The 18941-nt window shown below is 43.1% G+C and overlaps 1 protein-coding gene across 4 annotated transcripts in view; it reads right to left on the bottom strand.

Annotated features, from left to right (window-relative positions):
* The window catches only part of smarca4a (SWI/SNF related, matrix associated, actin dependent regulator of chromatin, subfamily a, member 4a), a 67916-nt gene that overhangs the window by 34261 nt on the left and 14714 nt on the right, over positions 1-18941 (bottom strand). For 3 of the 4 annotated variants that reach the window (XM_060901658.1, XM_060901660.1, XM_060901659.1), the window contains 10 exons: positions 11092-11385; positions 10329-10461; positions 5483-5947; positions 5061-5159; positions 4606-4861; positions 4397-4523; positions 3047-3220; positions 2245-2418; positions 1994-2161; positions 1856-1906 (listed from right to left, as the gene is read on the bottom strand). In XM_060901658.1, the coding sequence (XP_060757641.1) occupies positions 1856-1906; positions 1994-2161; positions 2245-2418; positions 3047-3220; positions 4397-4523; positions 4606-4861; positions 5061-5159; positions 5483-5947; positions 10329-10461; positions 11092-11313 (1869 nt within the window). In that variant the 5' untranslated portion in view covers positions 11314-11385. The remainder of the gene's footprint in view (positions 1-1855; positions 1907-1993; positions 2162-2244; positions 2419-3046; positions 3221-4396; positions 4524-4605; positions 4862-5060; positions 5160-5482; positions 5948-10328; positions 10462-11091; positions 11386-18941) is intronic. The other variant, XM_060901661.1, reaches the window with a different exon arrangement.

Here is an 18941-nt window from a genome sequence, read left to right as displayed (position 1 = left end):
GCCAAGTAGTAATGGCGGAGTCCTCTGTATCAGGGATGAGAATGGGACATTTAAAAAAAAAAAAAAAAAACTCTGAAATGCCTGGCCGGTCTAGGGGGCATCTGCCCAATTCAAAATCCCCCTTTCCCACATACATTATATACATTTTATTTTTATATATATATATATATGATTTCAAATTCAATGATGGTTTAAAACGTTTATAAACTTGTTGCAAGGATGGACGGCAGTGGAGCAGACAGAGAGCCGGAAAACTTCTTCCTCCAAAAATATTTTTTATTTTTTCTATTTTCAAAACTTTTCTTAAAATAGTGCAAATATTTACAGTGCGCCAACCAAAGGTTCAAAATGCCAAAAAGAAAAAAATTAAGAGGCTTCAAGTTTGCCAGACTAAATCAAAAAAGACCCTGAACAAAACTATTAGCCAGCCAAACCACAGCAGCTTCAAACAAGACGTTCCAACCACAACTGAGGCTCTGGAGCTACTGCAGAGCTTACATACCCGCAGCCCCTCCCACAGTTGAGCCCAAATTGCAAAATTAATCAATCAACTAAATAATGACATCCTAAATACAAAATAATTTAAAGAAACAAACACAAAATATACAAACATCCAAAATAATTTTCATTAACCAAAAACCCTTCAGTGCATAGTAAAATACATGTTTCCCCAACACCAGTAAAACACCCCCATTAAAATAGTCCGTTCCACCAAACACCCGCGAAACCCCTCCATAACAAGCCAATGGTACAGTCCCTCGGTTTCTCACAACAAACAGGAAGTGTGTGGAGTTCGCGTGATGAGTTACTGAAAACTGTTTTGTGTTATAAAAATGCTAGAACTAAATAAACTTGCCGTTAGAAATAATCGGTTTGTACATGTGTTTCCTAGACCAGAAACAGTGCTTAACAGATGGGAGATGAAAATGCTTAGAAATGTGTGATGCGTTTTACATGAGTGGAGCCAAACAAATGTTACTAGAATGCCGATAGGCCTTTCCCTACACTCGTAACAAATGCTGCTCTCGTTAGAAACTATGGCAAACGGTGGAGTATGAAATGCTTGAAAACCAGTAATACCCATACAGAAAACAGTAATGGAAATGAAGTGCAACTCTCAGCGGCAGGTCAGCCAAGATGTTTGAACGTTGCCGGCAGATTGCTGCCTGTGCGCTTGCGTGAGAGGTGTGTGTTTTGCCGGAACGTTGCCGGAAATCGTCGTGAGTTGTCGTTAGCATAAATATTGAAGAAAGCAATGACGATTTCCGTTATCACAGCTGCAACTAATTTTGCGATGAGCGTTGCCAAAAGATGCTGGCGGGCGGTCGGTCGGTCCTGCCTGCTTGTGCCACCACAAGCCTCGCCTTGCACCGATCCCTACCCCCCCCAAAAAAAAATTCGTTTACACGAAACACAAGTTAGCCAATGGGAATGCATTCCTGGACAGCCCACCCACACGTGAAGTTTCTGCCAAAACTGCAAGCAAAAAGTCAGCAAGCGCAAACGAGAAAGCTGGAATCGCAACCAAAATAAATTACGTCAAGCAAAACTGAGAAAGACGTGGAACAAAAATAAAAGGTTTCTGAAGAGTAATAGACTGATATTTTGCACGATTACACGAATAATTTGTTTGCCAGTCGAAAAAAATTTACTTTTTTTTTGTATTTTGAGTTGTCGTTTTTGTTTGATATTTCAAAAGTATTGCATGAACATTTTGGCACAAAATTGATTCCGTATGTTTCTCCCTACAGCCTTTTACATTCAAATTAATTTACTGCTAGATAAATTTCATTTACGTTCAGTTTGACCCCTCTATATAATACCAATGGGAAATATTCAAAGAAATGCTTTTTACCTCTCCATCTGGGCCCAGTGCTGAAGCTCCGACCTCACTAATGTCAGCCTTCTAGAACAAATAAAAATTATAAGTTTTATGCAACAAGAGACATTATTACCAAGAGTAGAATCATGCTACAGCCTTAAAACATCCTACCTTCTTTTTCTTCTTCTTCTTTTTCTCCTTGAGGGCCTGAACAGCCTTATGGGCACGCACAAGCTCTGTGAGGTTGGCCACATACTCATCTGTCTGCTGTAGCAGGTAGGCCAGACGCTTGTCTTTCTTCTGATCGATCAGCTTCCTGTAACCCTCCTCATCTTCCGCCTAGGGGATAGATGGGAAATACGCTCAGAGGTAGATATTAATCTGGACCATGTTTCAGATTGACAGTCTATGCGACTCCTCACCATCAGCCTCCGCATTCTCTCCTTCTCAATGCGCTCATTCTCTTTTTTCTGCTCACGCTCCGTGTTGGCATGGTAGGTGGCCACAGCTTTGGTAAGCTTTTGGAGCTTTCCTGTGATGGAACGATGGTACTCCTTAAAGTCTTTAGCATGCTGGAGGATACTGTTGAGATATTCCTTGAGGAAAAAGGAAGGAAGGAAAGATCATGCATTTTTTTTTTAGAGAATTTAATTTGTAGATCAGTTGCCGACAGTGAACAAAACTGAATGAAAAAAAAAATCTGTTCATAAAAAAAAATAAATAAATAAACAAATCCATACAACATACGATTGACTAGTTTAAAAAGCTCTAGGCTAAATATGCCAAATGACTAAGTTTAGCGGCGGCACGGTGGTGTAGTGGTTAGCGCTGTTGCCTCACAGCAAGAAGGTCCGGGTTCGAGCCCCGTGGCCGGCGAGGGCCTTTCTGTGCGGAGTTTGCATGTTCTCCCCGTGTCCGCGTGGGTTTTCTCCGGGTGCTCCGGTTTCCCCCACAGTCCAAAGACATGCAGGTTAGGTTAACTGGTGACTCTAAATTGACCGTAGGTGTGAATGTGAGTGTGAATGGTTGTCTGTGTCTATGTGTCAGCCCTGTGATGACCTGGCGACTTGTCCAGGGTGTACCCCGCCTTTCGCCCGTAGTCAGCTGGGATAGGCTCCAGCTCGCCTGCGACCCTGTAGAACAGGATAAAGCGGCTAGAGATAATGAGATGAGATGAGACCAAGTTTAGCTGCAGTGTAAGCTGAAGACAATGTGCCCCATTACCTGGTGCTTTTGACGACGTTTGCGCTCTTGTTCTATCTTCTGCTGCTTCTCCAGTTTCTCGGTGATACGAGCTTCACGCAGCGACTGCCTCTTGCTGCGTTTGTAGGCTTTGGCATTGAGTGCTGTCTCTAGCGCTGTGTCACGCCGCATACACACTACCACCTCCTGCCGCAGCTGTGAAAGACAATCATGAGGGTTTACAAAGATCTACATACCCTTCACACTGCTAAACAAATGCAGCATTTTCTCATTTTTTAGCATGTAGCTATCTGTTTTATAGACAGCTTTTATAGATAGCTTGTTTCTATGGCCCTGGCAATGCGGACATATTGTTAACAAGAATATCAAATATTTGATATGCAGGGATGAGAATGGGACATTTAAAAAAAAACTCTGAAATGTCTGCCGGGGGGGGGTGTGCCCCCCTTTGAGCATGGAAAATTTATTATATATGAATGAATGAATGTTTTCAAATTCAATGATGGTTTAAAATGTTTATAAACTTTAAGATAACAAATATATATCGTGAGCGATAATGGAGGTAACCGTAACGATATATTAGATTCCTCCTGACTCTATCTTTGACAATTTAAGTAAAACGTACCTTTGTGCTTTTTTGTTTTGATGTGCTCCTGGATGTTTCTAGCTCCTGTTTCCATAATTGATCATATCTGAGCACAGAATACACAGAACCTTTCCCGGCACGTCCACTTTTCGGATATGTTCCGTCAGGCACGTCGTCACAGTTTGTGTCCCTATCTGCACGGTAACGCTACTATCAAGCCATGCCCATCGGAAACAGTTCTTTATCCCGTTCGATTTATCGATTTCCCTGACACGATCCTCATTCTTGCGCACCAAAACTTTCGCCATATTGGCGAAGTAACTTTGAAAACTAACCAAAATAACTAGAACTTAAGAAGTGATCAAAACCGTGTACGTATAGCTTGTTTCTCTGTGAATCGTAGAAGTGAGATGAAACTAATGCCAAAACGTTTCCGGAAATCGTCGCGAGTTGTCGTTAGCATAAATATTGAAGAAAGCAATGACGATTTCCGTTATCACAGCTGCAACTAATTTTGCGATGAGCGTTGCCGAAAGATGCTGGCGGGCGGTCGGTCAGTCCTGCCTGCTTCTGCCACCACAAGCCTCGCGTCGCGCCGACCCCTACCCCCCGAAATTCTCTCAACGGATTTACACGTTCCACAAAAATGACATTTTCAGCGGGATAAACTCGGAATTCTGCAGATCCGCGGAAAATTCTCATCCCTGGATATGGAGATTGGAAGCAGGTGATACACCAAAACTATATGTATTTCTGAGCTGAATGTGACAAATGCAACCAACTACCTGTCTCTGAAAGTTAAGAAGTCTCAGGGCCTTCAGTTCAATAGTGGCTTTGGTTCTAAGGTCTCCTGCTAGAGAGCCAGGAAGATTCTCCAGGTCTTGGATACGATGGGCGATACGAGCTTGCAGTCTGACATGGAAGAAGAGAGTTAATTGAATAATAATAAAATGTTATAATGCAGACAGCCATTTCCTCCAAGACTCTCTCTCACCTGTACTCTCTCTCCTGTAGAATTTCCACAGGATCAAGGCCACGTGGTTTCTGGATAGGTGTGATGCGGTTCTGTTTTGGATGGAGCATCATGGGAGGTGGCTGGGCTGGTTGGCCTGGAGACTGGGTCTGAGGGGGCATGACGGGTGATGCAGCTGGGGGCACAGAGGGTGGGGCGGGAGAAGGGCGACCGGTAGGCTGGGGTGGGATTAACTTCTGAGGAGCACTGGCTGGAGCAGCAGCATTCACCATGGGCCCTACAACACACACACACACACACACACACACAGTTTAGCAGAACAGTCAAAAAAAATCACCTACAGTGCTTGGTGAAATCTAAGCCAAAATATTCAGAATCTTTATTCTTTTGTAGACAACTTGCATTTGGAAAAAGTCACTTATAAAATCTACAGGAATCAACTGAAAAATAACAATGAACTGCTTTTCAGCTCTCACCTTCAGGCCATGATTTGGGTGGCCCATTGGGGGGCTGTCCCTGCATACCTGGGGGAACTCCAGATGGTCCTGGAGGAGGCATATTCGGGCCGACCATTCCTGCAAAAGGACACAATAAATCCACCTGGTTTTATGGGTATAATCCATTACATCCAACACGCTACACAAAAGGTTATGCAATGTCCACGTAATAAATCCAAATGTTGGTAATAAACATGTAGGTTTGTCTTTTTATTTGTTGAACTTGGTTCAGTTCCAGACATATCAAGCTTTACTCCATTATTATATTAAAAAAAAAAAAAGCCACCAGAAACTTTTTTTTCCTTTTACTGCAAACAGAATAAGCATTTCCTTAATATGTCTGTGGAGTAAAGGAGTTGAGTGAGAGTGCGAGAGAAAGAGAGAGAGGACAGTGGCATTACCATGTGGCCTGTTGTAATTGGGGCCGGCTGGGACCGGGCCTCCAGGCCCAGGAGGGCCAGCTCCAGGTCCTGAAGCAGGGGGCATATTGGGCATCCCTGGCTGCATTCCTGGCATTGGCCGTTTGCCTTGCACGGCCATCTGCAAGTGGTCAGGCAGAGGCTGCCCACGTGCCAGCATCTTGTATGCCATGATCTGTGCACGGAGCTGGTGAAGCTGGTTCTGGTTGAATGGTGTGGGTCCTCCAGTGCTGCCTGGGCCACTAGGACCTGCAGGTCCACCATTAGGTCCTGTGCCTGGACCTGGTGCAGCACCTCCACCTCGATTTTGCTGGCTCATGGCCTGAGGGTCACCGCCCTCCATGGGCACACCACCAGGGCCAGAGGGCATCATCGGGCCAGAAGGAGGGCCATTAGAAGGCACAGGACTGGGAGCATGTTCAGAGCCACCAAGAGGAGAGGGATATCCTGAAAAAGGTTCAATGCAAGTAGTCAAAAAAAGATATGGGAAAACATACACAATTTATTACACACACACAGCTTAAATGAGTGCACCCCCTTTGAAAAGTAACATTTTAAACAATATCTCAATGAACACAAAATTTCCAAAATGTTGACAAGACAAAGTTTAATATAACATCTGTTTAACTTATAACGTGAAAGTAAGGTTAATAATATAAACTTAGATTACACATTTTTCAGTTTTACTCAAATTAGGGTGGTGCAAAAATGAGTACACCCCACAACAAAAACTACTACATCTAGTACTTTGTATGGCCTCCATGATTTTTAATGACAGCACCAAGTCTTCTAGGCATGGAATGAACAAGTTGGCGACATTTTGCAACATCAATCTTCTTCCATTCTTCAACAATGATCTCTTTTAGTGACTGGATGCTGGACGGAGAGTGATGCTCAACTTGTCTCTTCAGAATTCCCCATAGGTGTTCGATCGGGTTCAGATCAGGAGACATACTTGGCCACTGAATCACTTTCACCCTGTTCTTCTTCAGAAATCCAACAGTGGCCTTCGATGTGTGTTTAGTCATGTTGGAAAAGTGCACAGCGACCAAGGGCACGGAGTGATGGTAGCATCTTCTCTTTCAGTATAGAGCAATACATCTGTGAATTCATGATGCCATCAATGAAATGCAGCTCCCCGACACCAGCAGCACTCATGCAGCCCCACATAAGGACACTGCCACCACCATGTTTCACTGTAGGCACCATGCAGTTTTCTTTGTATTCCTCACCTTTGCGACACCATACAGTTTTGAAGCCATCAGTTCCAAAAACATCCATCTTGGTCTCATCACTCCAGAGTATAGAGTCCCAGTAGTCTTCATCTTTGTCAGCATGGGCCCTGGCAAACTCTAGGCGGGCTTTTTTGTGCCTGGGCTTTAGGAGAGGCTTCTTTCATGGACGGCATCCATGCATGCCATTCTTCTGCAGTGTACGCCGTATTGTGTCACGGGAAATAGTCACCCCAGTTTGGCTTTCTACTTCTTTAGATAACTGCAGTGAACTTGCATGCTGATTTTCTTCAACGCTTCTCATCAGAAGACGCTCCTGTCGAGATGTTAACTTCCGTGGACGACCTGGACGTCTCTGTGAGATGGTTGCACTTCCATCTTCCTTAAATTTTTGTACCACTTTTGCTACAGTATTCTGACTGATAAGTAAAGCTTTGCTGATCTTCTTGTAGCCTTCACCTTTGTGGTGGAAAGAAATTATTTTCTTTGGGGAATTCTGAAGAGACAAGTTGAGCATCACTCTCCATCCAGCATCCAGTCACTAAAAGAGGTCATTGTTGAAGAATGGAAAAAGATTGATGTTGCAAAATGTCGCCAACTTGTTCATTCCATACCTAGAAGACTTGATGCTGTCATTAAAAATCATGGAGGCCATACAAAGTACTAGATGTAGTAGTTTTTGTTGCGGGGTGTACTCATTTTTGCACCACCCTAATTTGAGTAAAACTGAAAAAAATGTGTAATCTAAGTTTATATTATTAACCTTACTTTCATGTTATAAGTTAAACAGATTTTATATTAAACTTTGTCTTGTCAACATTTTGGAAATCGTTTGCGTTCATTGAGATATTGTTTAAAATGTTACTTTTCAAAGGGGGTGCACTCATTTACCATACCTGCAAACTCATGAGGGTTGAAAAAGGTGACAAACTACCGGTAACCCCCCGGCCCCCTTAAACAGCGCGCGATCAAGGAAAATAAAGGGAAAAGACAACATTTAAAACAAAGACAAGATTTATTCATTTTTAGCTTTGCAATTTTCAGTTTTGCATCTGACACCTCATTACATTACCATTAAGGAAGGAAAAAGTATAAAAAGTAAAAAGTAAAATTTGAATTTAAAAAAGTAATTTTTGAAGTGTGACACTGGAAACTTTCTTCAGCAGACCAGTTTATCATTTTTTAGACCTTTTGGCCCGAACAAGCCGTTCAAGGACACGTTTATGCTGCTCTGCCATGTGCCTCTTTCGCGCCATGCTATCCTTCTTCACCACCTCTGCCCTATTACCAGCAGCACTGGTAGATGGCTGGACACCAAATTTAGCCCTCCTTTCCTTCAGTGCTGCCAAATTCATGGTGTGAGTGTGTGTGAGTGAGAGAGAATCTTTCTCTCTCACTTACACACACACACTCTCTCTCTCTCACACACGCACAACTAATTCTCTGAATACAACCGAGATCAACACATATTACGTTATAATTTTGACAATCCCACCAATAGTTTCACATAAAAATGATTTCTCTTACCCAAAACACGCGTTTATAGATTCTTATGTTCAACAAAAAAAATGACTTTATTCAAACTGATTTGACATTTTTTTCTGTTTTGTTTCAGCCCACAGAAACATCTTCCGTGTCGCGCGTTCGGTTCATACGTAACAGCCCCGCCCCTTGCGTCTTACGTCATAAAAACGCGACTCTCAGACCACCAAATCACAGGTACCAAAAAAAAAAAAAAAAAAAAAAACACCCTAAAGCCTCTTTAAATCGCACTCATCGTAACACAGCTTTCTCCGCATACTGAAAATGTTTTTCCGTCTCCAGATGTAATATAGAGTTCCAGAAAAAAATCAGAAAATATGATTCCGTGAGCTGTTTTCAAGACTCAGGCCGAATCCCATTTCACCCCTTGGACCAACCCCTTGGCCCTTCCCCTCCATTTTGCGCGTTCACGTGAAGGGGTAGGGGTATCCCAATCCCAGTTAACGCGGAGGGGTAGGGGAAGGGGGAGGGCTTCTGTACCCCTCCAAACGGAGATTTTCCTGGAGCAGACTCCGAACGAAGGGGTTTGAGTGATTTCCCACAATGCCATGCGGATTTCAGCGAGATTTCATGCGGATTTCATAAAGATGGCGGTTCCCGCGGCGAAAGATTGTCATAAATGTATTTTCTCCATTATTTACGTGTTTTAAGTTGTTATCCAGAGGAAACATGCCGCTTGATTCGCTTTCGAGCTGAGAATGAGCAGCGATTTCTGAAATCCAAGCTGCTGCTAAAAAGCTTTGGGAGTGAGTATTGTTTTCGGTTGCTTTACTGCGTACGTTTTGTTCTGTTATTCTCGCTTTTATTGTTTACATGAGTGTTCTGACACCTCATTCTGTCGGATGTGGTGCACGAAGCGCCAAAGATCTCCCATTCAGTGGTGTTAGTTAACAAATCACACCCTGCCAGCAGAGATTTCTGGCTCTGACTGTAGCGGCTGGTCGCAGCCAATGACGCATTTGGTTGCGTTTTGCTAACGTAAACGCTGACAGAGGTACGCGATGACGTATGCGATCGTTGAAGGGCTATCCCAATACGTAAGGGTTGAATTTCAAGCCCTATCCCTTGTAGCTCAGTTTCAAGGGGAAGGGCCAAGGGGAAGGCGGAGGGGAAGGGGGAGGGGTAGGGGTTGAAATTAGAATTGGGATTGGGCCTCAGTGTCCCGTTCTGCATTGCGTTTGGATGATCTCTGCCATCCTCCTATACACACCCGTATTCAAGAAAACCCCGCCTCTATTCAGTTACAATTCGCGGATACTGTCCAGCGTTCTGTGAGACTATTGGCTCGTTGGAATGTCATCCAATCAGAGACGTTTGAAGTATGAAGAAGGCGGAAATGGTCTGAATGTGGGTGTGAGGAGAAAAGTAGTAGTAGTACTTTGAAGTACTAGTACATTGAAACCAAATGTTCGGCAATGTAGCCTCGCGCACCCCCCCCCAAAAAAAAAAAAAAAAACTCTTCGGATCTACACGATTCACACAAGTGACCTATTTTGGGATCAAAACAGCGAATTTCGCCGAAAGGTGACTAGTTTGCAGGTATGATTTACGCTCAGCACTGTGCATACACACACACACACACACACACACACACACACACACACACACACACACTTCAGTCCTGGAAGGCCAAAGTTACAGGGGAAAGGGGGGAGACGACCCCCACACCAGTGCTTTTCCTGTTTTAACACACCAACTAAATTTAGGAATGAACCAGGCAAACCGCAGTGATAAACTGTGTACGACTAGAGCTGGGCACCCCTGCTTTAAATAAACTGGAAATCAGGTTCTTGTGGCTTCTTATAGGCATGACATTGAATTACATCCTTTGTACAGCTCTATTTTTGATTATATAAGTAATTTATGAACTGTAATGGGGGGGCTGCATTGGGGGACTGGGGACGGAGACATTCTGCCAAGCACTAACAAACACTGGAACTGTACAACCATTATATGCTATTCCTTCCTTCTTGGGCATGTCTTCACATCACCAGTGGACGATTAATAAATACAGCAATTTACAAAATTAAAGCTATGTCATTGCAAGTTTGTACCTTGAGAATGTTGGTCCATAGGGCTGGGTGGTGGTCCCATACCACTGTGGGCACCCTGTCTCATGCCCATGCCCTTCATCTGGCCATAACGAGGGTCATCTGGCATGCCCTTCTCATGCATGCCCTCCATAGGCTGTAGACAGGAAGAAGAAACAGCAGTGCGAGGGTGTTTATTTATTTACACATAATTAGCAAAACGTGGAGCTGAAATAAAATGTCCTGGGGTTTAGATTTTTGTCCCACTCGAAAGCACATAATTACATTAGTTGGCAGTTATTAAAAATAAATAGTATGTAACAAATTCAATAAACCGGTTTGGAATAAATGTGCAATGTACTGATTCTTATAAAAAAATAAAAAATAATAGTAATAGGGTCGCGTGCATCGTGGTATTATGCCAGTCTATTTGCTCAACAGACGCAATGTAGGTTTGCAGAGGAAGGTTCTTGTTTTGTTAATTCCACTCCCACCCACTCCCGAAGAATTTAATCCTCTGTATCTTATTGAAAACATGGCATTGTGCAGTAACTAGAGAAGGAGAAAGGCTTGCCAGAGGAGCACGCAAAATATCTACGACGCCTCTGTTGCCATGGTATAAATGAGAGGCCGACTGGAGAATCAGCCAATATATAAAATTAAGGACAAAGCACAGGAGACACAAACTCTACACCCCATTCATTAATCACAACACTTCAGATCATAACCCAACTAGTAGCCTGTACTGAAAGAGAACTTCTTTGCTGTCACCTTTGTCTAAACTCACCTTGTGCATTTGATGCATATTTTCCTGCGTGTATCCTGAGGGCCCCTGTGGAGGTAGGTTATGTCCTGTAGGTGGTGGTCCTGGGCTGGGACCCATCATACCATGAGCAGAACCAGGTGAAGGTCCTGGGCTTGGACCCAACATGGCTCCTGGAGACGGACCGGGGCCTGGAGAAGGGCCGGGCCGAGGGGTCCCTCCCATGGGGGGGTCCGGAGTGGACATCTCTCAGCAGAGCCGGGAGGACCGAAAGGAAAAAAAAAACCAACCAACCAACCAAACAAAAAAAACAAAAAACTGTTCCACACACACACACACACACACACACACAAAGAAGTACATCCTTATAGCCAAGTATAAAGCCCACACCTGAAGCAGTGTTTTATTTAAATGACAAAATGTACATAAAAATTCAAACAGTTAAAATTTCAATAATTATTTTTTGTTAAAAACAAATCTTTTTACTGCACTTGTTGAAAATGTGTAATTACCATAATCCGTAAAAGGAAAGAATGAAAGCCAGTTGCCCTGAAATTTACATAATCAAAATCCAAGGGCAGAGACTAAAACACTCAAACGTTCACATTAAAATATGAATTTCTGTAGAACAGTTTCATGAATTCTTCAGTTAATGTTTGTAAATTATGCTCTAAATCTACATAATTGGCTCTTTATGAAGTGTTGACTTTTTTGGACAATATACTTTGTGATCATGTTGCATGTGAGAATCTTAATAACTTTACTGTACTGCTGCAGAAGTTGTTTGATAACATGTTAGTATGTCCATTTTTATTGTTAGACCATAACCTCTAAATTAAAATATGATTAGTTATAAATTTTTAAAATATGAATAACTGTTTTTAGGCTTCAAGGAGCATCAAGTCAATGTTTTTCTGTTCTTCTCTCAGTATGCAGCAACATGCTGAAATTATTGTGCATGGTATACAGATATGGTAACCAGATACCGGTAGATATGGTTGATACTGTCAGGGGTGTGTTGACCCTTCCATGAACCCTTTTTTTTCCCCCCCTGCTGCGAAAAAGCTTGCATATATTACACACACCAGGCTTTTAGATAGAGGGGCGTCTGGGCGTCTTTTCGACGCCCTGTACTGAAAAAAACAAGAAATTGGACGCCCTACTTTTTAGTACGACGCCCTAAAGACGCCCTAATATTTCCGCCCGTGTTATGTCCGGTAACTTAGCTGAATATGTTAAAAAATCGCCGAGTCTGAGCTTTCCGAGGATCTACAAGCTTTGTTGACACCGCCATTTTGGAAATTTCAGAAGTCTCGCTTTGACAGCTGTCTTTCCCGAAGACGCCCAGGGTTACCATAGCAACAGCACGAGCCCAGAGTACAAAATATAGGCACCCGCCGCAGAGCTACAGAAACACGCGTTTCTATGGCTGCACTAATTTCAAAGTTGTGAGAGCCCTCGTTATAAATAAATGGGTTATTAAACAAATTTGGTGTACAAAGCACTTGTAATATGCGTTCCCAGAGCAGAGGGGGAAAAGATGTATGCCTAGGAGACACTGGCATAAATATCCAGACAATATAGCCGTAGACTATATTGCCGCAGCTAAATGTGGAATGTAGTCTATAGAAAACCGGCCTTACCTGACATGTTATTTATCCCGAATAAATCCTTTTAACAGTAAATAACACATTTTCATGCAGATTTTCCCAACATTACAGGCTACGTAGTGGAGAGTGTGGTAGTCGAGCCGGCGGGTAGTATTTCTAGTAGGCTATACTAAATAGTAGGTTATACTAAATCTTTGGACGCTAGCGGCTTTGAAAGCAAAACTGGTCAGCCGGGGTTGGTTGTCACACTGTGTTCGGGGTTGGTTGTCACATGTAATGCAATTGCAATAGGTGCACTACTGACTGAGACAAACACAGCTACAACAAGCTTTATTTATGTAGTATTCTGCGATCAGAAAGCTTTATAGCTAATTTGTCATGCTTAATATGCAACTCCAGCTCAAAAAATCCCAGAAATATACCCATTTTAATAATAATATTCATTAAAAATATACGCAGTTTGCAGTGTATTTTGTTTTGGTGTTCCCAAAGTTGATATTGTATTACCAATCTGTTGTACCCCCGGAACCCCCTAAAACACTCGTGCCAGCGGCGCTCAACGCGCCGCTACACCTCGCCACATACAGTGACACCTGCAAAAAAGTTAGACTCCCTAAAAAAAAAATCCTGCCTAAAAGCCTGACACACACACACACACACACACAGAGAGGTAGTCATCGACTTATGACTGACCAGTCGTAAACCGATCTGGGGCCATCCTTAAAAAAAAATCCGTTTCCTGTCCACCGGGTGAGCAAAAAATTCAGTAGGGAGGGAGGGATTTTTTTTATTTTTTGTAATTCGTTCTTTTTATTTGCTACAGACACAGTTTTTAATTCTGTCCAGCCAACCTGCATTAGTTCCGTAAACGCATTTTTTTGTTCAGTTCCGTTCTCATTTTGAATAGATCCATTAGGTTCCTACAGATCTGTCAGGGTCATTAACAAAATAGGTAATGAATTTCCCATAACAAAACTCAAAAGCTGTTTGTAACGTCTCGGATGGATCAAGATCAAACGAATTTTCCAGTAACGGTTTGTGATGGTCCGACACACGGACTTTTTGTAGTTCTAAATCGACCGTTAGGCCTAGTTCGGATGAAATTACACTATTAAAATGATCACTGAATGATTTGTTTTCTGAATCTTTACTATTTTGTTGTTCGCTAGAATACCATTTTGCGATTTCACACTTAAGGAAATGTTTGAAAACTCCGGATCTCCTTCCTTCATGGTGGCTGCCATTTTTTTGTGCCGCACGGTGCATGCGCAGAGCCGATTCGAGTCTATATTCTGCGCGGAATGCATAAATGTCAAGTTCGATTTTAGATTTACGAACCTGAAAAAAATGTTGCAAAACCGGCGTTAAAAAAAAAAAAATTTCCAACCGCACAAACGGCACTCACCCGGCCGGTGGACCGGAAACAGAACATTTTTTAATAATGGCCTGATCGTAAGTCGGCCTATGTCAAATGAACGCAAGTACATTGTGATGTGTAATTATACTGTAATCATCTTAAAGTCTTATTTTATCAACATTTTCTTATTTCATTACCTTGGCTCATTATTTGGTTTAAGTCAAACACTGCATACTACACTGCGTACAGTACAATTCGTTTAATATGTGCAAAACAAAAAATACGAAATACAGGTGTGAAAAATAGAAAACATTTTAGTTTGAAACATACCAAAATACAAATGTAAAACATAGCAAAATACAAAACTTAGTGACCGCTGGCATCACTGGTGCTTGGCTGTGGGTCGTCTACGTCATCATCAGCTGTTGTAGTGCTCGGGCTGGCGGGAGCATTTGCTCGTTTCATAAGCCAGGAGCTGGGGCGGAAACTGTATGACTGAGTGCGCGAGGGAGCGCAAGAGACACTGCACATGTGCCTGGAGCTGGGGCAGAAACTGTTGTACGCGGCGAGAGGTGCTGCCGGGAGCTGGGGCGGAAACTGTCGTACGCTCAGCTGGGAAACACTTGCCAGTCATAACGTCGCATAGGTCGTAAGTCGACGACTACCTGCGCGCGCGCGCGCGCGCGTATATAAATAAAAGCTAGTGATACCACAGAAAATCTCAGATTATCAAAACCAAATAAGATATCATGGTCTCGAAATGTATGGAAAAACACGGTGGGGTGTACTGCAATGGGAAAAGAATCAACAGCAAGTTCGAAAATATTTTATTACTCTCATACCACAGTAACTTACCAATTCTATTTTAATAAAGAACATGCTTTTTATTCATTTACTGTCATGTTTAATATTACGTCTGAAGAAAGTTAGTCTTTGATAATAGAGCCCTGCACTCCCGCGGGAGTCCCGCGGGACCCGACGCAAAGCAGTGCGGCGCGGGACAAATTTTGAAAGCTCATCGCGGGCGCGGACGGGAGGGGGAGTGCACAATGCGGGAGTGGGCGGGAGAGGTGATAAGCTGCAGTCCCGCTAACTAAAAACGTGTTTAAAATAAAATTTATAAATTATTAATTTATGTCTATCATATATAATTTGTGCTGGATATTTTATTTGGCATTAATAAAAACATTTTAAGATGCCTAAATTTGCGGATGTGGTCTAACCTCGCGTACGTTTCCGATTCCTTTCCGCTCTTCCGTGTTTGAGATCTCCGATCATGGCAGAAGAGCAGAGCTCCTCTAGTGAAGCTCACAATGGGTATCTCTGTAAAGCCTCAGCTGCGCATGCCGCCTGGCAACGCGCACCCTCGCTACGTGCGCTAGGTGAAGGATCGGTCAGTGGAGAGCTCAGCTAAGCTCAGCATGTTTAATTCCCCAAGCCAATGACAAAAACTTTCGTGAGAAATAACGCGAACATCTGCATCATGCAGGATTTGCGGGCGGGAGCAGGACAAAATATGGCAGGCGCGGGAGGGAGCGGGACTGAAAATCATAATTCTTTGAGGGAGCGGGCCTGAAAATTCTGTCCCGCGCAGACCTCTATTTGATAACTCGTGCATTATAAAAGTTACGGCTTTATCTCAGACACTTACAAAACGTTGACACTGGAGGCTCCTTTCCAAAAATCTTAAATAAATGTCTCCTCACAGGAAACATCACTATATCAACAATTACAAAGTCCTTTGTCCTGAAAATTTCCCTGTGGTGGAAAATTTACTGACCCTCACAAACCACTGCCAAGAAAAGTAGAGAAAATAGCACAAAATATGTGCGGTATTGTTTTACAGAGACCTTTCCCCAAGTTTACTGGCTTGGGTGTGGGGGGTGCTGGATGACGATGGTCACCTGCAGGACCCCTCCCCGCAGCTCCTGTTACAGAGCATTTGGACCTGAACTAATAGTTAAAGGAGTCACATTCAAGTCTCCACATTTATTTTAGAATAATCTTAAGAACAATTTGTACAACAGAACTTTTTCTTTTCTTAAATCCAAGTTGGATCAAAGCCACTGATCCTGTGGAGAGTCCTGTGCTGAGGGGATGCGGTTTCAGCAGGAGAGCTGGTAGTGATCTATTAGCACTTGCTATAAACACTGTGATACATGCACTGGATGGCTGCTTGTGGTTTGTCTATGTATACTGTATTCGTCAGTATAAACCACAAACAAACAAATAAAAGGTTTGGGCAGGGGCAGAATTTTGATTTCAAAGGCAGGGTTGGGAGTAACAGGCACAAGATCATGTGGACAAGCCAAAGGTGATTGGAAAAATGTTTTGTGGACGGATGAGACCAAAATAGAACTTTTTAGTTTAAATGAGAAGCGTTATGCTTGGAGAAAGGAAAACAATGCATTCCAGCATAAGAACCTTATCCCATCTGTGAAACATGGTGGTGGTAGTAAAATGGTTTGGGCCCGTTTTGCTGCATCTGGGCCAGGACGGCTTGCCATCATTAATGGAACAATGAATTCTGAATTATGCCAGCAAATTCTAAAGGAAAAATGTCAGGACAGCTGTGGTTTTACATCACTTTATTGACGCCTGCCACGTTGTGTGTATTTAAAAAAAAAAAAAAAAACCTTCCAGACCAAAATAGTAGATTAGGAGTGCTTTGTGGACCACTCCATCACCAGCTAACAAGGGAATGTTTGTGTAACTTTTACCCTGTCCACACTAGGGATTTTGTACCGATTCGAAACTACTTTCGTACTGCAACACCTGTCCACACTAGCAACTACACCAGTACTGTAGCGGTATAACTGTATCGGTACAAAACCCACAAATGCATGGGTTTCGTACCGGTACAGTATCGCTTCGCTGTAGTGTGGACAGATGAAGCGGTTCTGTATTGATACAAATATAATGCGCATGCGAAAACGAAATGACCGTGGAGCTACATGCAGCAAAGAAAGGGGGGAGAAAGGGAGGGAGGGGGAAAGAGGGAGGAAGAAAGGAGGAAGAGGGGAAAAGGGAGAGAAAGGGAGGGGAAGAGAAGGAAAGAGGGAGAAGGGGGGGAGAAAGGGAGATTCGTTTTCTTTGTTTCTTTCTCAACTGCCTCGCGTGTTTTATACGATTCGACTGAATAAATGACCACCAGAAATACAGACTGTACATTGACAACAAAAAGCACACACACGTTGTTTCATCCACCATATTCTCGGAAGGAAGTTACTCGGTAACCACGGAAACATTTTGCGCACACGCATTTCAACTACCGTGAAAGAAAACCGCAAACATTTCTCGCTAGTGTGGACAGATGCACTAAACTGTACCGGTATACTTTGTATCGATACAGTTATACCACTTTCGTACCGGTACAAGTGTGAACACAGCATTTTTAGCTTGGATACTTCTCTACTTCTGAAGGGACGTTTACAGCAACTGAATCTTCATCAGTAAGGACAGACTGACTTAAAAAAAAAAAAGCTCAAGTCATGGTTTTGAATGTCCAGATTGTGACTGAAACTTTTGCTAAATTTAAAGGCTGCATAATAGTTTCATTTGTATTTTATTTTTTTTACAAATAATTGTGTTTTTTAAAATAAAATTAACAGGTGTCAGACATTTTCTAAGACTGTGGAAATGTTAATTTTTTTTTGTTTATTTTCTAACGAAAAATTCCTAATGAAATTTTCTACAGCCTTTGATCTGGTAAATCAAACCAGGAACATAAGCATTAGTGGGTTTTTTTTTTGTTTTTTTTTTTGGGGGGGGGGGTCCCCCCCCCCACATTTTAAGCAAATTACAGTGAGAAACTTTAATAAACTAGATCATGAATATTCCACAGCAGGATCTCGTGATAAAAACCGCACCAGCTAAACACACTGGCCCTGTTGGGCGTACAGGCACAAATCCTCAAAAGGGCTTAAGTTTTACAGATTCCCCTACCTGAGGTCTATCTGCTGTACTCAGGTCTCTTGCAATTCAATTCAATTCCCTGATTAAATAAAAGTTGCATATAAATGAGGGAATATCTTGGAGGAAAGTTCATCCCTCCAGTACAGTTCCACAGACTTGGCAAGGAGCACTGAAGATATTCTGGAGACTCGTGGTGGCCTCACTACTTGAACACTTCATTACGTCTCACCCAAACCAATGCCGCTTTTCCACTACAAACGCGGCTGAGTCGGGCTGAGCCGTGCCGTGCTGAGTCGAGCTGAGTGGGGCTGTTGGAGTTGCATTTCGACTACAACCGTGCTGAACCGTGCTGGCTGGAAATGGGTGGACACATTGGGTGGAGTTAGTGAAAGTGGGTGGACGTCACGTGATGTCGTTAAGCAGCGCAAACAGTGACATCAGTGAGCTTTTAAGCAGTAGTCTCACGACCCGGATAGTAAACAATAAACATGGAGGACATGGAGTTGTTAGTGTTGCTGGTCTTGGTGCTGTGGCTTGTTGTCACCGACAACACGGACAGATACTGGCAAGAGCGTACAGATGAGGCGAGGCGCATAAGGCTTCAGAAATTCTCGTAATTCTCCTTCTTCCGGGTTTACGGTGTTTACAGATCCCAGCGTGCTCGCGGGGCGTGTGTGGGCGTGTGAGGACACTCCTCCTCACCAATCAGTGCACAGGGGAGTGTCTGCTCACGCCCCCAGCCTCACTCAGCACGGTTTGGCTCGCTTCAGCCCCACTCCAAAACCGTGCAAGTTTTAGGGGCTAAGCAGGGCTGAAAGAGCTGAGTCGTGCTGGTTTTTGGTAGTCGAAACGCGAGCCGTGTCGGGCTGAAGTGAGCTGAAGTGAGCTGAAAAAGGGTAGTGGAAAAGGGCCACAAGTGAGGGATATAGAAACGGGTTCCATCCGTCTGTCCGGTCACGTTTTCATTTCCGGCCCATATATCTTTAAAACTA

The sequence above is a fragment of the Neoarius graeffei genome, chromosome 20, assembly GCF_027579695.1.
Source record: "Neoarius graeffei isolate fNeoGra1 chromosome 20, fNeoGra1.pri, whole genome shotgun sequence".
In the NCBI taxonomy this organism is placed as follows: domain Eukaryota; kingdom Metazoa; phylum Chordata; class Actinopteri; order Siluriformes; family Ariidae; genus Neoarius; species Neoarius graeffei.
Note: the sequence above shows the minus strand (reverse complement) of the source record. Positions and strands in the feature narration are given on the sequence as shown.